The sequence below is a fragment of the Haliotis cracherodii genome, unplaced genomic scaffold (genome assembly GCF_022045235.1).
Source record: "Haliotis cracherodii isolate W230 unplaced genomic scaffold, xgHalCrac1.p SCAF_28, whole genome shotgun sequence".
In the NCBI taxonomy this organism is placed as follows: Eukaryota; Metazoa; Mollusca; class Gastropoda; order Lepetellida; family Haliotidae; genus Haliotis; species Haliotis cracherodii.
The window spans coordinates 3,588,705-3,609,974 of record NW_027266284.1 but is presented as its reverse complement, the minus strand read 5'-3'; the positions used below and the strand labels follow the sequence as shown (position 1 = coordinate 3,609,974).

Genomic DNA, 21,270 nt, shown 5'->3' with positions numbered 1-21,270 from the left:
TGATTAACGTACACAAGACTTTTTTATTCGCGTATAATAAGCACTCGTTATATGCACACTTAATTATGGGCAATTAAATTCGGGAAAAATATATCTGTCGTACATAAACATCCTGTAATTTCACTGCTATTTTGCCTCTCATGATTAGATTTTTTAAACATCTGGTAGTAGATAAATATGTTACAAAATACACACGTAATGTTTTCTCGTTTAGCTTGTATATTTTCTTGTAGTGTAATAAATAAGCAAGATTCACAGAATACAGGTAGTCACTGTTCATATTTTCATTTTGTTCATAGTATCCTCCCCTCATTCCTCCATCAATCTTAAAACTGATAAAAAGGAGATCATATATTGACAAATAATTGTCAGTTTTATTAGCCAGTTTGTATTGTTTGCACCGTCCAAAGAATTTTTATTTTTATTTTTTTTTTTGGGGGGGGGGGGGGTCATTAGATTTGGAATTGAAGCCGAATATGTGCTCGTCCGATTTCGGGATCACAATTATGTTCATTACGTTGCATGCACATTATGCAAACAAAAGTTGTACATGTACACAGTTATGTTTCCCTTACAAAATACAGATGATTTAGATATATGTCTCTACCTTAAGTCACATATACGACTTTCGAGAGAGTCATTAACCCGTAACCCCATTCCTTGGACAACAGAAATGAAATGCGTTGTAAATATTTTTTTGAAACAAATCGTTTCTTATAATGACTTTCGATCAAACTGTCTTCGGGAATTAAATTTAATGCTAAAGTGCTTGTAAAATATAGTTTAACTTTCCCGCCAGGGGAGACTAGATATCCAATTATAGTATAGGCTCAGGCAGGAATATACATATTTATGTAGCAATTCTCTATTCATTTAAACTGTATGGTTAACAATTGTGCGTTCTGATGTGAGTTATGTAGTTATCTACTACCTTTTTACACAGACAATGAGTCGGACACACAAACACACACACACATACATAATTTTGACAAAACTATACTTAAGATATACATAACATATTATAATGATAGCTAATTTCATATATGTTATAGATAATCATAGTAATGCATTTCATATTGTTATCAAACTTAACTATGTGGCCACTCTAATTATGTCTCTCCATATGTGTAGTTTACACAAGTACACATATCAACTGTGGTAACGCCACAGCGATGGGGGCAGTGGGGTAAGCCTAGTGGTTAAAGCGTTCGATCGTCAAGCCGAAGACACAGTTCGATTCCCCACATGGGTACAATGCGTGAAGCCCATTTCTGGTGTTCCCCGTGATATTACTGGATTATTGTTAAAAGCGACGTGAAACCATTCTCACTCACTCACTCACATCGGTGTTTATCAAATCACTATATGCAAGTACAATTCAAGTTAAACATACATCAAATGTCAAAAAGAACATTTACGGACAACCTTATGACACACTGTAACATCATATACTACCGAAAAAAAGTTATAGAACACTCACAATTACAAGATCGTATTTTTGCAAAACAATCAGCCATGACTAATTAACCATAGTCTTCTTAACTTATATATATTGTAAATATTTAGATTTTAACCTGATTTATTTAGAGAGTATTGCCATGATCTGCCACGCGCTTTCGGTGTGATGGTCACATACAACTGAATAGGGCCATAAATCAATCAATTACATTTTACGCAAAAATCGGTGGATTGTTTTAAAATCACCTACGTCTCCACAGTTAAATTATGTTTTGAGTAAATAGTGAGAAAAGTTCAACATTACCTCCCAATTGCAGCAGATATCACATGCGGCCCCTATAGTGGTCAAGAGGAGATATTGCTTAACCGCGAGAAAGCGATAGAGCGAGAATGCGATGTCCCGTCTCGGCCACCATAGTTTTGACATGTGTGATCGTTATTTTATTTTCGGTTTCTGGGCTGAAAAAGACACTCCTACACGGTGACGGGCAGACGGACGGTCGTCGTACTAAGATTCAAAATTATGAAATTGAAAATTCTGTTTATATGTCAGATAAAACACACCACCTGGCGTTTTACTTTTAACAAAAGATATTGGAACATTAATATGATTCTACTTAAATCTTAATGACAATAATTACAATATTCAAAATAACAGTGCAAAGCTGTGTTTATGGATGAAGGGTTATAGTGAACATAGACATTGAAATGTAACACACTCTATGTATTTTTGGGAACGGTATACATTATATACGTGAAATTGATTTAAAGGCCTTACTGATGTTTATATGGACACATTTACTCGGTATAAGCTGCATAGAAGCAATGCTTATCTAGCCTGTAATTAAGTATAAGACTATGAAATATACCAGTAACCTTATTGCGAAAGACCATCAACACTACGTTGAGTAGACAAAGGTGGTGATGTTGATCTTTAACAGTTTTTGAAATAACAAAGCTTGAATATTTGCTCCCTGGCACGAAGGCTCCTGAAAAACATTTTTCTTGACGATAACGCATCTCTTATATGCTATTATAAAGAAAAGTAGGGGTCACAATGACGTAATTTGTGGAATTTTGTTGCAAGATCCATCGGCGAAACAATGCCATGTGTCGTCAGCCTAGCAACAAGGTTGCTGGGGACATCGAGTGTGCATAAGCTCCTCTCAGTGATCTATCATCTCCACACACAATGTCGTTGAATACGCCAAGGGATGTTGAGAGCTTTCAATATTTGTTCGTGAAACGTGTTCCGAGAGTACATAAGCACGCGTTTTGGTATTACACAATGTGTAATAAAGCTGTATGTTTATTAAACGGGTGATCTCTTCAACACCAATTTTATGAAACTCGTGAATAGTTGTGGTATCTGTCTCGCTTTCGCTCGTCAGATACCAGAACTATTCACTCGTTTCATAAAATTGGTATTACACGGGAGCTCGTTTAGTATTCTATATTTATTACTTGCTATTTACATCGTTTTTAGAATTATACTGTTGAGTATGAATAGGCTAGCTGACACCTACACGATCCACGGCATAGTCCAATTGAGTTATAATACAGAATAATACTTCAAACACGTCAAAAGTTGAAAGGTATGAATTTAATACCATAATACGGTCCACCTTTAGAATTCACAAAATTATTGTAGGGCTAAGACTATCGCAACTCACATACTTTAACTTAGACTAACGACTGTCGTTGCGCTACAATACGATCGCCTTGTGGAACGGGCCTTGTACCTCAAACTTTACAATAACGTCACAATACCCGATGACGTAATTTGTGGAATTTTGTTGCAAGACCCATCGGCGAAACAATGCCATGTGACGTCACCCTAGCAACAAGGTTGCTGGGGTCATCGAGTGTGCATAAGCTCCTCTCAGTGATCTATCAACTCCACACGCAATGTCTTTGAATAAGCCAAGGGATGTTGCGAGCTTTCAATATTTGTTCGTGAAACGTGTTCCGAGAGTACACAAGCACGCGTTTTGGTATTACACAATGTGTAATAAAGCTGTATGTTTATTAAACGGGTGATCTCTTCACGGGCAAGTAATAAAGTGGTTTAGGGAACGGCAGCACTGGGATATTCAACGTTGTAAGGCTAATGTCATATTTTCTTACTAATCGGGGATCTCTAGATTTTCATGACCGAATTTATCGAGTTTGGAGACGTCCTAGTGATCGTTTGATGGACGTTAACGTCGTACAGCATGATCGTTTTGGGGATGGGTCCATGATGGCATGGGATGGTATCACAATGCCTGGTCGAACTGCAAAGTTGCAGGTCGCAGGGCACAACAGCATTGTAGCACTCGCGTTGTCATTTACAAAACGTGTTTGGAAACGTTTCATCTTGCAAGTGCGCATCGTGCCAGTGACCCATTTCCTCCAACAGCACAACCTGCTTGGCCAGCACTATGTTCTGGCCTTTCAACATCTGAACACGTCTGGGACGTCATTGGGCAGACGTGTACGTCAACTTAAAAATCCACCCACCACTGTCAATGAATTCGGTCTTGCTCACACTATTGAATGGAACAACATGAGTCAAGCTGTCATTGGTCGACTCATGAGAAGCAAGAGTCGAAGAATTCGTACATGTCTGGCCAGCAGAGGTAGTTTTACCCGACATTGGCTCCAAAATGCAAATTTCAACTTTGACCCCCAACCCCTTTAAAGAGCTATATTTCGCCACCATCTCATCACACTGACCATTAGAACCCATTAGATCTGATCGCCTACTCCCCAGCAGATATGATCCTATCCCCTCTGTTTGCCAATGCCCTATAAATCAGAAGATGATTCCTACTATCCCCTACATTTTTGGCATATTATATGTCACCAAATAAATACCAAACCATGTATGCTTGCATATTTATTCTGATATTTCTACATTTAAGTGTTAGGATACCCTTCTGTGGTGTGGTACTTAGCACTTAATAAATGTGAATATGTCTCTCTCTGACTGTGGTTGAAGCATGTAACGGAATAGCGTGTGTGAATATGTCTCTCTCTGACTGCTTGAAGCGGTGTCGTCACTCCAGAGCGACATTTGAATTTTTAGACTGAACGCGAGAGCAACATGCGGTAATGCTTTGAAGATTTAATCTGTTTACGTAAAGGATTAGAATGTTTTAACATAGGATTAGTATGTTCACCATGGCCACATCTCAGTAATTAATTATGATTTAGTAATCATACTAATCATTGTGGCACGTTCAATCAGTGTCAAGCGAAGACATCTGCAGTTGCAAGCACAGATGTTCCAGGTATTTTTATATACGATAAAACTATATTTATTTGTAATTTGTTTAAGTATAAATTAATATAAATAAAATTTTACAATTTGGTATTAACACTATTTTCTTTTAATAGATGGACTTCGAAGATGCTGCTCGAAATGTTGCTCCCATGTGAATGGGAGGGTTGTTTCTTCCATTACTCCCAATGCATTTGGCGACGAGCGCAGAACCTTGGCCTGCAGATTCCTTACAGAGAATGCCCTGAAGTGTAGACCTTTGTGAGGCGAATTGCAGGCCTGCCATTGATTCCACCGCATCAGGTAATACATTAAAAAATATTATAAGTACATTTTCTACTAAAATTTTAGACATAATTATATGTTGTAGTCACGATCAACGAAAAATCATGTATCACATATTGTTTATATTATTCCTATACTTATATTTTTTTCTTTTTAGGTAGAAACTTAGTGGCTAGACATAATGGAAGATATACCAGATGACTGCCGATGTCACCTCTCACTGGATAGAGGGCCACCTGCACACCGAGCAAGGGAACCACTTCGACAACGATGGTCCAAGAACTAACAACCATCTAGAGGGATGGCATCACCGCCTGCAGAGACTGGTATCCAAGACCCATCTAGAGGGATGGCATCACCGCCTGCAGGGACTGGTATCCAAGACCCATCTAGAGGGATGGCATCACCGCCTGCAGAGACTGGTAACCAAGGCCCATCTAGAGGGATGGCATCACTGCCTGCAGGGACTGGTATCCAAGGCCCATACCCGATTTTTTCAGTTTCTTGCCTTCCTAAAGAAGGAGCAGCTCAACAATGAGACGTTGATGTTGCAGTATGCAGCTGGAGGAAAGCGACCAACAAAGAGGAGGAGATATATTAACATCGACAACCGACTCCAGACTCTTTGTGAATAAAATGAGAGTGACAAAATTTTTATTATCTTATTTTATTATTAAAAGAAGAAAGATATCTTATTTATGTGTCATATGGTGGTGATGTGAAATATAATATGGATTACTGTGTTGTTTTAAAACCCTTATTGTGTTTTCATTTGGACTAGACATGGGAGCTTAACGCATTGTGCACTAAATCCGAACTTAATTGGTTCGTTAGCAAATGTAACGCGAGAGCGACATACGAGTCGAGTCAAATTGAGCTATTTTCACCCCAATGTCGCTCTGGCGTGCATAAACCGTTGAAGCATGTAACGGAATAGCGTGTGTGAATATGTCTCTCTCTGATTGTGGTTGAAGCATGTAACGGAATAGCGTGTGTGAATATGTCTCTCTCTCTGACTGTGGTTGAAGCGTGTAACAGAATAGCGTGTGTGAATATGTCTCTCTGTGACTGGTTGAAGCATGTAACGGAATACCGTGTGTGAATATGTCTCTCTCTGTGACTGTGATTGAAGCATGTAACGGAATAGCGTGTGTGAATATATCTCTCTGTGACTGTGTTTGAAGAATGTAACAGAATAGCGTGTGTGAATATGTCTCTCTCTGACTGTGGTTGAAACATGTGGTACTCATTTTCCACCCCCTTCTCAGCTGTACCCCCCAATTCCCATCCCCTTCTCAGCTCTACTCCCCAATTCCCACCCCCTTCTCAGCTCTACTCCCCAAGTCTCATCCCCTTTTCAGCTCTACTCCCCAATTCCCATCCCCTTCTCAGCTCTACTCCCCAATTCCCACCCCCTTCTCAGCTCTACTCCCCAAGTCTCATCCCCTTTTCAGTTCTACTCCCCAATTCCCATCCCCTCCTCAGCTCTACTCCCCAATTCTCATCCCCTTATCAGCTCTACTCCCCAATTATCATCCCCTTCTCATTTCTACTGCTCAATTCCCATCCCCTTCTCAGCACTACTCCCCAATTCGCATCCCCTTCTCAGCTCTACTCCCCAATTCCCACCCCCTTCTCAGCTCTACTCCCCAAGTCTCATCCCCTTTTCAGCTCTACTCCCCAATTCCCATCCCCTCCTCAGCTCTACTCCCCAATTCTCATCCCCTTATCAGCTCTACTCCCCAATTATCATCCCCTTCTCATTTCTACTGCTCGATTCCCATCCCCTTCTTTGCTCTACTCCCCAATTCCCATCCCCTTCTCTGCTCTACTCCCCAATTCCCATCCCCTTCTCAGCTCTACTCACCAAATCTCATCCCCCTTCTCAGCTCTACTCCCCAATTCCCATCCCCTCCTCAGCTCTACTCCCCAATTCCCATCCCCTCCTCAGCTCTAGTACTCAATTCCCATCCCCTTCTCAGTTCTTCTTCCAAATTCCCATCCCCTTCTTAGCTCTAGTCCCCAATTCCCACCCCCTTGTCAGTTCTACTTTCCAATTTCATTCCCCTTCTCAGTTCTACTCCCCAAGTCCCACTCCCTTGTCAGTTCTATTTTCCAATTCCATTCCCCTTCTCAGTTCTATTCCCCAATTCTCATCCCCTTATCAGCTCTAGTTCCCAATTCCCACCCCCTTGTCAGTTCTACTTTCCAATTCCATTCCCCTTCTCAGCTCTACTCCCCCATTCCCACCCCCTTGTCAGTTCTATTTTCCAATTCCATTCCCCTTCTCAGCTCTACTCCCCAATTCTCATCCCCTTATCAGCTCTACTCCCCAGATCCCATCCACTTCTCAGCTCTTCTCCCCAATTCTCACCCCCTTGTCAGTTCTTCTTCCAAATTCTCAGCTCTAGTACTCAATTCCTCCTCCCCTTCTCAGCTCGTACATTTCCCACTCCCATCCTCTCTTCAGCACTAGAATGACATTCTCATCCCCTTCTCAGCTCGTACATATCCCACTCCCATCCTCTCCTCAGCACTAGAATGACATTCTCATCCCCTTCTCAGCTCGAACATATCCCACTCCCATCCTCTCCTCAGCACTAGAATGACATTCTCCTCCCCCTTCTCAGCTCGTACATATCCCACTCCCATCCTCTCCTCAGCACTAGAATGCCATTCTCATCCCACTTCTCCTTGATCAACACCTCACTAGGCGCAAACATATAGAATATGTGGAAAAGAGATGTCAAAAAGACCTGAACATATTACGGGCAATTTCAGGCACATCTTGGGGCACATCGAGGGACACTTATCTGGACCTCTACAAATCTCTTATCAGATCAAAAATTGCCTATGGTTGTGGGGCCTTTCATTCAGCATCAAATACTGTCTTGAGGCGCCTAGACAGAATACAATACAAAGCCCTAATGTTAGCCACAGGCGCAGCAACAGGCACCTCACTACAAGCAGAAACGGGAGAACTCCCATTGAAACTAAGAAGACAGCAGGCAATAGTATCGTTCTGGGGACGAACATCAAACCCTTTGGTTAAAAAGATATGGCAAGACAAAAACACTCGAGATGAAGCCCTAGCACGAAGAACTAAAGCCATCTGGGATATTAGTACGTGAACTCATTCGAAGTCACAATTGTGATGACATTCAGCCTCCAGAAAGTCCCTACACCCTGAACTGCCAAAGTTGACACTGCTTTAACATCAGAAGTCACTAAGAAAGAAAACCCAACCCTACTACGATCAGTAGCTATCACTAAAATTTAAACTACCTGGAACTGCTGGGTCCATATATACACTGATGGATCCAAGAATCCTATCAACAATAGTGCATATCCACAGCTCTAAACCCCTAGCACATTCAGTTCGCCTGCCTGATGGTCAGTCAGTATGGCAACAGGTGGAGCTGTGTTGGATCCGCTCTCACATAGATGTTCATGGAAACTAGAGATAAAAATCAAAATCAAAGCATCCATAGCAAAAAGATGGCAAGCCCAATGGGACGCAAGTGAGATCGGCAGATGGCTATACAAAATTCAACCCAAGGTCCACCAAAAGCCAAACTCATACTCAAATGAAAGGAAAATTGAAATTGCTATCTCATGCCTCAGACTCGGTCACAAAAAGCACTATGACAAGGTTTGTTCATCTTGCAATCAGGCTGAAACCATTGCTCAAGTGTTACTAGAATGTCAAGACCATCCCCCAGCCCGGTCTAGGTTAAAACAAGAATTGCAGTTAGTTTGATCCGCTATCTGTCATAGATCTCTTAAAGCCAAGTAATGCAATAGCGAAGGCCAAACTTACTTTATTTCTGGGAGATGGGCAGCTACTCGAACGTATATAAACAGAGCAGCCAAGGATAAAAATGAAATCACATCAATATAAGAAAATAGAAATCATATCAATACAAAAACAGAAATTATGTGAATACCAAACTCACAATAGATATGTGTACCCTACTCACACACACGAGTCCCAAAGAGGGACAGGTCAGCCGAAATTGCCTAGGCAGAAGGCGACCTCTTAAACACTTAATGCAACAACAACAGTGATGTTCAATGGCCAGATTAGGTATGGGTAGATAAACTCCATAAATATTCCATGAGACGCATTCTTGAAATTGAGCGGCAAGAATGTCAAGGACGAGCTTAATATTTTGACAGGTAATTTGTGTTTTTGCTTTCAGAGCACCTGCGAAATATATTTAGTTACACTTGGCAGCCACGGAACAGTACCATTACAGGTGACAGCGCCACTACGATGAGAGGTTGACCGTTACATTGCCCGAGGCAACAGCTGCTACAGTCATGGTCCCCTGTCTTCGACTTCATTGTTAGTTACACACAACTTGGTAATGACGGAACTTCCTTTTATCCCCCTTTAATTTACCTTGATGACAGAACAATTTCACGAAAAATCGATGTGGCCAGTGGGATTCGAACCCGCGAAGTCCACACCGAAGGCGAACGAAAGAAATATTCTGCAACGGCGCGATGAACACATTATGTGGAATTAACACTGACATATCTACTAACATCAAGATCAATATTTAAACTGTTTATGAACGAATATATTTATGATTTATTCAGTGTGTTATTCTGTACATTAAACGGACGTGTGATTTGGTAACTTTTTGTTAAACTTACTCTTTTCTTGATTAATGGTATAATTGCTCATAACAGGCCCGACCCGTGATGATCCGGGGTAGAATAGGCCTTCAGCAACCCATGTTTGCCGTAAAAGGTGACTAACGGGATCGGGTGTCAGGCTCACTGCCTGGTTGATGTATGTCATCGTATCCCAATTGCTTGGATCGATGGTCCTGATGTCAATCACTGGATCGTCTGGTCCAGACTCGATTATTTACAGACCACCATCATATAGCTGGAATATTGCAACATCCCCTCAACAACAAACAAACAAATCATAATATGGGCAAATAACATTTCTGTGACTGATGATGTGCTGCAGTTGGTCCAGTATGAATTATATTTGCCCCGGGACGTGCATTTCATAAAATCCCATTCGCCAAAGAGCGGGATGCACGTGCCAGAGGCACAGGGAACATAATTCACGTGCATCACCCACAGGGGACAGACAGTTTTCTTACAGGTAAGCATGGCGTGCTTGAACATCAGTACAACTACGCTCATCAAAACAAGGTTGTTTAAACATTTCAGGTTTTGTCACAGCACACCTATAGCCCCAGAAAACATTTGGACAGTGAAACTCGTTCATATTCATTGGCGTCACGACAGAGGTGACGTCATCCGTCCAGGTGTACTTATACATACAAAGCCACTGCATAACACAGGCCTGTCACGTGGTCTTGTCGGAAAACATCACCGACACACAAGGGGTAGCATTATATAGTGTGGCATGCACCAATCCTATTTTCAACAGCTCACAAAAATGATTTATTATCTTCCCACTAAGTAATTGATGGAACACGACTAGAATCTAATTCAAATTGTCAGATGGCAACTGCACGAACATACTACAGGAATCACATTCGGGAGATCCATGTGCACATTTGCGGTGTCTTTCTACTCGTCTAGTTTACACCTGGGAGCCGGATTAATTACATTAGTGTCAATATCAAATGAACAGCTTTATACTAATTTAAGTATGTTTCGTGTTGACCTAGTACGCAAGAGCATCGAAAATACATATTCTTGTTGCAAACCAAAAATCCTAAATTTTACAAATCGCCTCTAATTCATAATCAATGAATATGTGTCTTTACAAAAATACAAGCACATTCAGCAAACAGTTTTCACGCGCGCCAAACTTCCCATTTCAACTGTCAGGTTTGATCAATGAACCGTAAACCCGTCAAGCTATATAACCAGCTGTGACGCACTCGGCTGGTTTTGGTTTCAGACAGCATCCCCCCACTGTCGCGACCCGTTTCGTTATAACGCGCATCGTGACGATGTTATCCTGCTTTTGCTAGAATGCTTTGTATACAACCGAGCGAGAATGAGTGTGTTTGATTTCTATTGTCGGGTGGTTGCGTAAGGGTGTAACGCATGAACACGGATTCAAATAATATCGTTTAAATCGAGATGTCTGGTTCCGTACGTCGCTCTACTATCAGTCCTTGTCATAATAGGTCCCCGGACTATTTATTTCACGACAAAACCTCTTAGGAAATGCAGCCGGTGTGCAATTGCAAGGAGAAAAGACATGCATTCATAGTATTTTGAAAAATATATTTTGAGAAACTCGAGTCCATCCGTTACAAGTCAAGTTCGAATTTTATGTCCACAAATCGTTGTGTATATGAAAGGAAACGATATGAACAATGTGTTGTTGTTGTTTTTTCCATTTAAATCATAAAACAATTACCCGGGTTTCTTTCTCATTATGATCAGTGTTTTTAAACGTCATTCATAAGTTTAATAAAAAGGGATGTATATTGAAAAAACATATATTCTACATCAAGGATACGTGGCAACTGTCAATGAGTCTCAAGACCTCTAATGGCGAGGACGTCTGTGTGCGCACTCGTGCTGGGTATATATAGAGACTGCGCAACGGCATTCGTCATCAGTCATCTCATCCCAGCACCATAGAAAGCTGAGTGAGGCCTCTGTTTTCACGTTTAACTTGTTTTCCACATTTTATCAAGCATCTTTAACTATTCAACATGGTAAGTACTTTATTTTACATGTATACTGAAAGATGACATGGTTTCTCAATCAAACTTAGCAATGATCGAGATTTTCCTATTTGAGGGATTTTCCTTACAAATAGACATAATTTATTACGGTTTCCCGACGTGGCAAGGAAGCAGTTTAAATTTCGATAATGTTTTGGAGGGAGAATTTGTGTGAGTATCATCGTGTATCTTCTTCACCACGCCTCTGCGATTTAAAGGGTCGTCCATTTAAATATCGATTGTTCTATCGTTCCAGACCTTTCTTTAGATGGACTATGCAACACGTAATTTTACTCCACACGACACCGGCTTGTATTTGTGCCCTGTGAAAATTTTAAATTTAGTTTTCGCTTAGTCACACAGTCGCCCTTGCGAAGTTTTCCAACATGTCTCCATCACTTGTGTGCTCGTGGAGATAGCGAGCTCTAAACATCAGACAGTACAGGTACCTGAAGCGATGCCGGGCGGGAATAACACTTTCGTTATTACGCGACATGTGTGCATCAGAAATAGTTTTCAGAAAATATAAATTTATCTTATGTCTGGTATTTCTTTATAAAGGCAAACGGTGTTACAGTTTGGTATGATTTTTATATTTATTAATACCGTTGTATTAGTTATTCGTTAAATCGAATGGTTTTTTCTTGAGATGACACGTGATGAACGAAAATGTTGTGAATAGAAATGTACAGGGCGCGACAGATGCCTCGTAGTCGAACTAAATAAAGTCACGAGTGCTAGTACACGCATGAATCATGTTTAAACTACTTTGGAATTATTTTGTAGATATTTAAATATTTGAATGAGATGGGCGGAAACGGAGACGGTCACTTAGGATGGAAAGAGGTCAATCAGATTTGAATATGCTGACCTAGTTGAACCGGCATTGTACAAGGGTTGTGGGACAACAGTGCAACCGCAATGCAGTTTAGTGCCCGAGACGGATATTTCAGTGGAAAGATATTGAGGTCAAAGTGAACACTTGTGCAGCAATAAAATCCAAGTACAGCCCGAATAGCAACGTGTTGGTTTTCCGGTGTGACCTACTTTGTAACCACATTGCGTCTAAATAACTGCGCATCTGGGTTTTATTACAGTAGCTGCAAGCTTACAACGTGTAGTCGGCATACTGTCACATGTCGTGTTACGTAGTCTGTATCGTATTTCATCACTGGAAATTATTCAAGAGAAATACTAATTGATTGATTATGCGTCATTTCCGACATTTGCTCGTGTGACCCAATATGATTTGTGATATTATGTCATTGCTGAAAAAGGATCTGCGTGTAGAGCAGCGAATTACCATCTATGACCCTTTCAAGTTCCTGTAGAATGTATAATGCAACATTCTTGAGGAAACCGGGCGCTCCTGTAGCGGGCCTTTTGTGAAAGGTTGTATGAAGCAACTGAAATATTTGTCTGGAAGAAACACGATGGGTATTTGTGCTGGGCTTATTTAAACTGGGGAGTTTGTCAGTAACCTTAAGACCGTGTGGGTCACAGTAACAAACCAGAGAACTCATGGGAGGACTAAATATAACACAGACAAGCTGTGTGCTGGACCGGTCGCACAACTAAGTAAAGTCGCATGTCCTTGATTCGTGAAACTTGACAGGAGGAAAACACCAGCAATAGCACATGTTATATTGTTTCCTTTATTAGGCGTGAAGTACCTTGTCCATTCATTGTCAAGCTGAGGTTTTGTCTAATAAAATCATAATTGCTACGGGTTTTTTACCGACACAGTAATGGGGAGTTTCTGAAATACAAAATCAACTTGATTAGTATTCATGTGTAGATGAAGAGTAACGTGAGAAATCAGTATCATTTGTGGCTCTGTGCTGTATAACGAGGTTCGGCTATAAGGCGGTAAGTGATTTGCGTGATGGGTCACCATGACCACACCTAGTATCTGTTGTTTTATGCTCACTGGTTCCCTCAACACACTATACTCAACTTTTGATAAGGTTAATCAAATATGGCATTCTATTTAAATGGACAGATTATGATTATTGTGTACCAGGGAAAGATAGAAGTCGTATATTTGATCCTCTCATAATTTATGTATTAAATGTTCATATTTTCAAAAGTATGATTAAATTTTCATACTATTATGGAGTACATTTCTGATGGACGTGGGGGGACATTGCCAACTGACGCCATTAATAACTTGATGTGAAAACCAGGATATTAAAATAAAAAACGGAGTTAAATGTAAGCAGCTGTTGGTAGATTCTAGTAAGACATAACCATACACATAGTATTTCCAGCTTTGGTTTGTCTGTTTAAGGCTGTACTCGACAATATTTGTCATCTGAAACAATATGCGGTGCTGTTACATGTATACAAAAGCACGCATGTATCAGTTTGTCAATGTTTTCATGATTTATCATATATTGGTTTCAAATGCATACATAATGTTGTATTCATCAATATACGCCGACAACAGGTGAGCAAAGAGCAGGTTGAATCCTTTATCATAATGGATCCCTATTCCTGAAAAAAACCTGTTATTTCGGTGCAAGTCGCTTCCGAGTGGAAAATTCCTCGCATTCCAGTTGTGCCATTAACATATTCAGTGTGATAGGCAGCAACGTTTAGGTAATAATCTAGTGATCGGCTGAGACCTACTCCCATCATGTTCTGTACGCCACACGATCTCGGTATAACGCGGTGAGGCAGCCGGCACGTTCTGGCGAGGTTGACACGTATGAACCAACTGAGAACACCTTCCTTAAGGCAGTTTCAGCCGGTATTCCAGGACAGTTAGTGACTCATGCCACCTTTTCGTGTTGATTTGTTCATCCTGTTTCTCCAACCACCTTATATAGAATAGATGACGCATAACTGTGTGACCATGTACATATAAGGGGCGCCCTTTTTAAATCAATTCGAGTAGAAAGGGAGCCTTTCACATCTTTTCCGAAATGTAATATAATGGGACAGTTGAGCGAGCCGCTGCGCTTGACAAACGGCACAAGCTGAGATGATAATAGTCCTTAACGCCGAGGCTAGCCCCGATTTATCAAGCCTCACATGCAGACATTCGACTTAGGTGATCACGATTAGCTTGGGGCTATTTCTGATTATCTGCGTCACCTACCTACCTAAAAGTTGGTGATAAATAATGAACAAACACAAAGGGACAATTCACTATTATGCAATAAGGGACGATCATATCAATAAAGTACTATTTTCACCAGTGAAAAAATGTGATCTTTCATTCACAATGTGTACTCCAATTTCCCTATTAATGTGAGGTTATTGGATGTTGATAATATACACGTACACTGTATGGCCAAGAATTGAATGATAACATCGGATATGGCCTCAGTGTGAATTGACAGGACCACGTGTTGTCTTTTCCACAATAACAACGTAATAAGTACAACAAATACCACAATCGATAAGGAAATTGACTGCGTTTGCTAAAACATTGCTTGTGTTTTTAAAGAATTTAATATTCAGTTAATTCTTGTTTGCAGAGGGAATGTATCTCCATCCATGTCGGCCAGGCCGGAGTCCAGATGGGCAATGCATGCTGGGAGTTGTATTGTCTGGAGCACGGCATCCAGCCTGATGGTCAGATGCCCTCAGACAAGACCCTCGGGGGTGGGGACGACTCCTTCAACACCTTCTTCAGCGAGACTGGAGCAGGGAAACACGTCCCCAGGGCCGTCTTCGTAGACCTCGAACCTACTGTTGTCGGTAAGAGAATTGACAATTGCGTAATTATGTGATTAATCTTCTCCATAAGTATCCCCCGCCCAACGAAGTTGGCGAGGGATATAAACACGGGCTCTGTCCGTGCGTCCGCCCGCCCGTCACGTTTCGTTTCCGGAGCATTACTCTTAAACCGTTCAATATTTTATCATCAAACTTTGCAGGTCTGTCAGGTACATGCTGAACTGGTGCCTTTTGCTATTTAGAAATTTTAGAAACTTTTATTTTTTACGTTTCCATGGCAACAAGATGGACTTAGGTTCTGTGAGGGTAGGGTTCGTTTCCGGAACTTAACACATAAACCGCTCAATATTTTTTCATCGAACTTTGCAGGTCTGTCAGGTACATGTTGAACTGGTGCCTTTTGCTGTTTAGAAATTTTAGAAATATTTATATTTTACGTTGCCATGGCAACAAGATGGACTTAGGTTGTATAAAATAAAATAATCTTGTTAGTAGCAGGACGTATCCTCATGGTCATTTCTCTTCTGCAGATGAGGTTCGTACCGGCACCTACCGCCAACTGTTCCACCCCGAGCAGCTGATCACCGGCAAGGAGGACGCCGCTAACAACTACGCCCGTGGCCACTACACAGTTGGCAAGGAAATTATTGACCTTGTCCTTGATCGCATCAGGAAGCTAGCTGACCAGTGCACTGGACTCCAGGGCTTCCTCATCTTCCACAGCTTCGGTGGCGGCACTGGCTCCGGCTTCACCTCTCTGTTGATGGAGCGTCTCAGCGTCGATTACGGCAAGAAATCCAAGCTTGAGTTCGCCGTTTATCCCGCCCCTCAGGTCTCTACTGCCGTTGTGGAGCCCTACAACTCCATCCTGACCACCCACACCACCCTGGAACACTCCGACTGCGCCTTCATGGTCGACAACGAGGCTATCTACGACATCTGCCGCCGCAACCTTGACATTGAACGTCCATCCTACACTAACTTGAACCGTCTCATTGGTCAGATCGTCAGCTCCATCACTGCCTCTCTCCGATTTGACGGTGCCCTGAACGTGGATCTGACCGAGTTCCAGACCAACTTGGTGCCCTACCCACGTATCCACTTCCCTCTGGCCAACTACGCCCCAGTTATCTCTGCGGAGAAGGCCTACCATGAGCAGCTGACTGTCGCTGAGGTCACCAACGCTTGTTTCGAGCCCGCCAACCAGATGGTGAAATGCGACCCCCGTCACGGAAAGTACATGGCCTGTTGTCTGCTCTACCGTGGTGATGTTGTTCCGAAGGACGTCAACGCCGCCATCGCCACCATCAAGACAAAGAGGTCCATCCAGTTCGTCGACTGGTGTCCCACAGGTTTCAAAGTCGGCATCAACTACCAACCACCAACTGTTGTCCCCGGTGGTGACCTGGCCAAGGTCCAGAGAGCCGTCTGCATGTTGGCAAACACAACCGCCATCGCCGAGGCCTGGGCTCGTCTTGACCACAAGTTCGACCTGATGTACGCCAAGCGTGCCTTCGTCCACTGGTACGTGGGTGAGGGTATGGAGGAGGGAGAGTTCTCCGAGGCCCGTGAGGACTTGGCAGCTCTGGAGAAGGACTACGAGGAGGTTGGAGTGGACTCTATTGAAGGAGAGGGCGATGAGGATGAGGGTGAAGAGTACTAATCAGTACATCCCATTTCGCGTATTCCAAACGTCTGTTATTCAGCTCAATAACATTTCAGTTCAGACACGTTTATGTTGAAATTGGCTTTGCAACCACGACTGTTGTTATGTTTTAAAATGAATAGATCTGAAAATTAAAAAAACCTGCAGACGAGTTTTTACTTTGATATTCGTTTTTTAGACCTGCTGAGAAAAAGACCAAGTACATAGCAATTACGATGCCATTGAGCCCCTTTTGGTGGGCTGCATCCAGTCGGTGCAAGGTCTTCGTGTTCAAATACAAGTCGGTGCAAACAAATTACATGTTGTTTGGGTCATTTTGGGGATTTTTGCCCGTCACATGCTCCACATTAGAATTGGTTGTGCGATAGTCTTGTGGTTGTCCGTTGTCACGCCTGTCCCGGGTTCGATTACCCCGACGTGATGTGGCTGGAACATTGCCAAAAACGGCGTGATAACATACCCATTCGCTTTCCTTTACAACCACCCCGAGGCGAAAATCATTGCTCATAGTATCCGTCACTAGATTGTCTAGTCCAGACTATTGAAGGGCCGCCGTCATATTGCAGAAACATTGCTCGGTGAGGCGTTAATCAACAAACACGCACGTCTATATAACCGTTCCGTTTGTCGGAGTACAATATATAAAGTTCCTGGCAGACGTCTGCATGTTATGTTAGGACATTCGTTAATGTATTGACCTTTATGTCAATGGGATAGGCGCCGTATTCGGATACCAAAAAGGTGCAACCACAGGGCGGTCGAAGGGTACCCTCACAAATGTTCCCCTTCTCATTCCAACGTATAAATCGACACTGGTGTATCCCTCAGCCATACGAACCGTGAAGATCTGGGGTAGAATAGGTCTTCAGCAACCCATGGTTGTCTAAGAGGCGACTAACGGGATCGGGTGGCCAGGCTCGCTGACTTGGTTGATGCATGTGATCGATCCCCATTATTGTGGATCGATGCTCATGTTGTCAATCACTGCAGATGGATTGTCTTGTCCAGACTCGATTATTTACAGACCGCCGTCATATAACTGGAATGTTGCTGAGTGCGGCGTTAAACAACAAACCAAACCCACCAACCCTCAGCCATGCTAGGATCCGCTACTACTGTGTTCGAATACCGGACTGATGATCTTTTCATCCTTTGATAACTTAAGGCAGCTTAAAAGCTCGTCACCCATTCAGGCAGATTTCCCCCAGGATTGAACACGCTGGGTTATGTAACAACTTCAACCGTCCACGTATCCGATCATCATGGGTTGGAATCCCAGATACACGCACCATTCCCATGTACGTACATTTCACCAAACAGATCAACGTCTGACCTGAATCCATTCATGATTTCCTTCTACGTTGATCTGACGATGTGCTGTAAGTGAAGTGGGGCATCAATGAGTAAGACCAAATAATAATAGTGTAAAACGTACTTGGACTTGAGAACTTCTCTCATAGATCTGTGTTAAACTAATGTAAAGAAAGCCCTTTTCACTTGTGAATGTGAATTAGTCCTAGGTTACACCCCTAGATATACGTGCGTACAGTCGCAAGGTAGAAAAGTAGTTAAAGCGGGCTTGTTGAATCTTCACGATTTCTCCCCATGACATTTTGCAAAAGGATTAGGGTAGTACAAACACGTTACAATTGTTGCCAGGTCAGAAATGTCCAGGATGTTTGTAAACCGATGAAGTTGAACGTCCCCAGCCTGAGTTGCCCAATGTTCGTCAGGAACCTTGAGCTGGTTTATCATGATAGTTCAGGGCGGATTGTCCGTGTAGTGTCGTGCCCCGTTCGTCACCACTCGCCTCTTTCCGTAATCAGCCATTCAGAATGACATGAGCCCTGGGCCTTGTGTTTTGGGAAATAAACAATAATTCATATCTGTATCTTTAAGTTGCATTTGAGAAGATTAAGAGCAAAGAAGACAAGGGTAAGACTTCCGCCCGTATCCCCCCTCAAAACTATATTAATTAAAAGGTTTGAGCGGCAATGCATACATTTATAAATTTTTGAGGTGCAAGACGAGTTGACTCGTGGATTTTTCAACTTCTTTTATGCTTTCAGTTCGATGTTTCGGTACAATGCAGGGTAAAAATAGATCTTCGGCAACCCATGCATGCCGTAAAAGACGACTATACTTGAAAGCGGCGACTAACTGGGTCGGGTTGTCGGGCTCGCTGACTTGGTTGATGCATGTCATCGTGTCCCAATTGCGTAGATCGTTGCTCATGATGTCAATCACTGGATTACCTGGTTCAGACTCGATTGTTTACAGACCACCATGCATCGAAAGAATATAAGAAGTTCAGATCAATATAATATCAGATCAAGGTGGAATTGTTAGTCGTTCGTTTGTTGTGTAGTTTCATTGTCGCTGAAGACAAATTGATTAAAAATGAAAATTTAGATTTGCATGTTTTTGCAGTGTTTTAAAACCTTCCGTCAGGAAGCCGTGTCGGATATGTGTCGCTGATAACAAAGGGTACTTACCTGAACTATGATTGTATATCTTAAGTCTTAAAAAATCACGAGCAGTGGGGTAGCCTAGTGGTTAAAGCGTTCGCTCGTCACGCCGAAGGCCCGGGTTCGTTTACCCACGTGGATACAATGTCTGAAGCCCATTTCTAGTGTCCCCGGTCGTGATATTGCTGGGATATTGCTAAAAGCGGCGTGAGTCCGTACAAATCACCTATTCGTTGTGCGGAGTTGCGTTCATCCGGCGTACCGGGATCCTGTCGACGACGGGGATTCGCGGCCCGAGTGAGTTGGGTTTACGCTGCTTTGAACAGTATTCCAGTTATATCACGGCGTGTCAGCTTAATATGTAAAAGAAAACCTGAAGTGATGCATATCGTGGATCTACTTTGAAGAAACCCACAAGCAGGGGTATGGCGCAGGCAAACACAGAAACACTGGGGGCAGACCAGGATTCGACCCCACGATCGTGGCTTTCTGGTGTGCCCAAGGGACGCAACTCTAGCTGCACAGCGAATTGCGGCTCGTTTGATGACTCGGGCCCCCGTGCCCCCCGTTTCATATGCAGGAGAGACTCGGAGATTTCTCCAACGTGGTAAACGTCTATAATCCCATTACTTGAACCCTGAGCGAACATGGACAGTTGATGGCAGACATCGGGCTTCTGCAAATTATAATGCCCTGAAAATTGCGTTATCATCATAATATCGAGTAACACGTAGTCAGTTGTAGATAGATATCTAGCTCTATATACCCCTTGCATGTCACCTGAGCTGGCTTCATTGATCGTTCCGCGGATCGTTCCTATTGGATTTCATGTCCCGGTTCGGTTATATATTGTCAGGTTTCATAGCTACAATTGCTGTTACAAACACCTCCATGAGCGCAGCGGTCAAGCCAGTCCAGTACATGAGCTCTGTGTCTGTGACGGATGATGACCCAGTCATCGTCGTGAGAAAATACTATAGGCCATATGGCCTTGTGTTGTGGATGGCATTGACTGGGACACAGTCTATCAGACGTTTGATAATAATTATTGTAGGCGCTAAAAGCGCATAATTAGCTACGCGTAGTAAAACTGGAAGCCGTTAATGAAAATCGTTGCAACGTTAACATGGGGCTGATGGGCGGGGTCGTGCTTCTCCCTATTTGATTTGACTAAAGATGGACCTCATATGCTCTCTAGAGATTCTTACTTTGAAAATCAAAATGTAATCAATTGTGTGCGCAAATACGATCAGTGTGGTCGCTGGTGTGTGAAATATCTCTTTATTTTTCGTTCCAACTTAGGGATGCACAACAGTTTGAAATGGCCAGGAAATCAGAAATATCTTTCTTCTACAATCTCATTAAAATCAGATCTTAATTAGTTCTCGCCCTATATACATACAATTATACAAGCAAGTCAAATCGTTTAAGAACTTGTCGCTGTGTTGCGAAATGATATATACTGAACAGCAAAAGTTCCTTTGACATTGAATAAGATTTAATGCAAAGTTATGTTCTTACCAAATCTGATACAATTTCGGTTTGCAACAGATAATAGACTCCTGTAAGTGTTCAAATGGTTTAATTTGCCATACTGAGTTCAGAAAATGCGTGATTTCATAAAAAAAAATAACATGAGCATGCCAAAATGTCAATTTACAAATCAATCCCGTGTATGTCCACCTCTGGTTGTGATGCAAGAAACACATCTTCGTCTCGTGGAATGGACCAGGCGTCGCACAAGTACTGTGGGATATCTGT

General features: G+C 42.3%; 1 protein-coding gene across 1 annotated transcript; it reads left to right on the top strand.

Moving 5' to 3' along the window:
• Nucleotides 1-11,561: 11,561 nt before the first annotated feature.
• Nucleotides 11,562-17,192, top strand: LOC139473412 (tubulin alpha-2/alpha-4 chain-like). The gene is made up of 3 exons (XM_071255976.1): nucleotides 11,562-11,679; nucleotides 15,174-15,396; nucleotides 15,906-17,192. The coding sequence occupies exons 1-3, from the start codon at nucleotides 11,677-11,679 to the stop codon at nucleotides 17,036-17,038; spliced, it is 1,359 nt and encodes a 452-aa protein (XP_071112077.1). The 5' UTR covers nucleotides 11,562-11,676; the 3' UTR covers nucleotides 17,039-17,192.
• The last annotated feature ends 4,078 nt before the right edge of the window (nucleotides 17,193-21,270 follow it).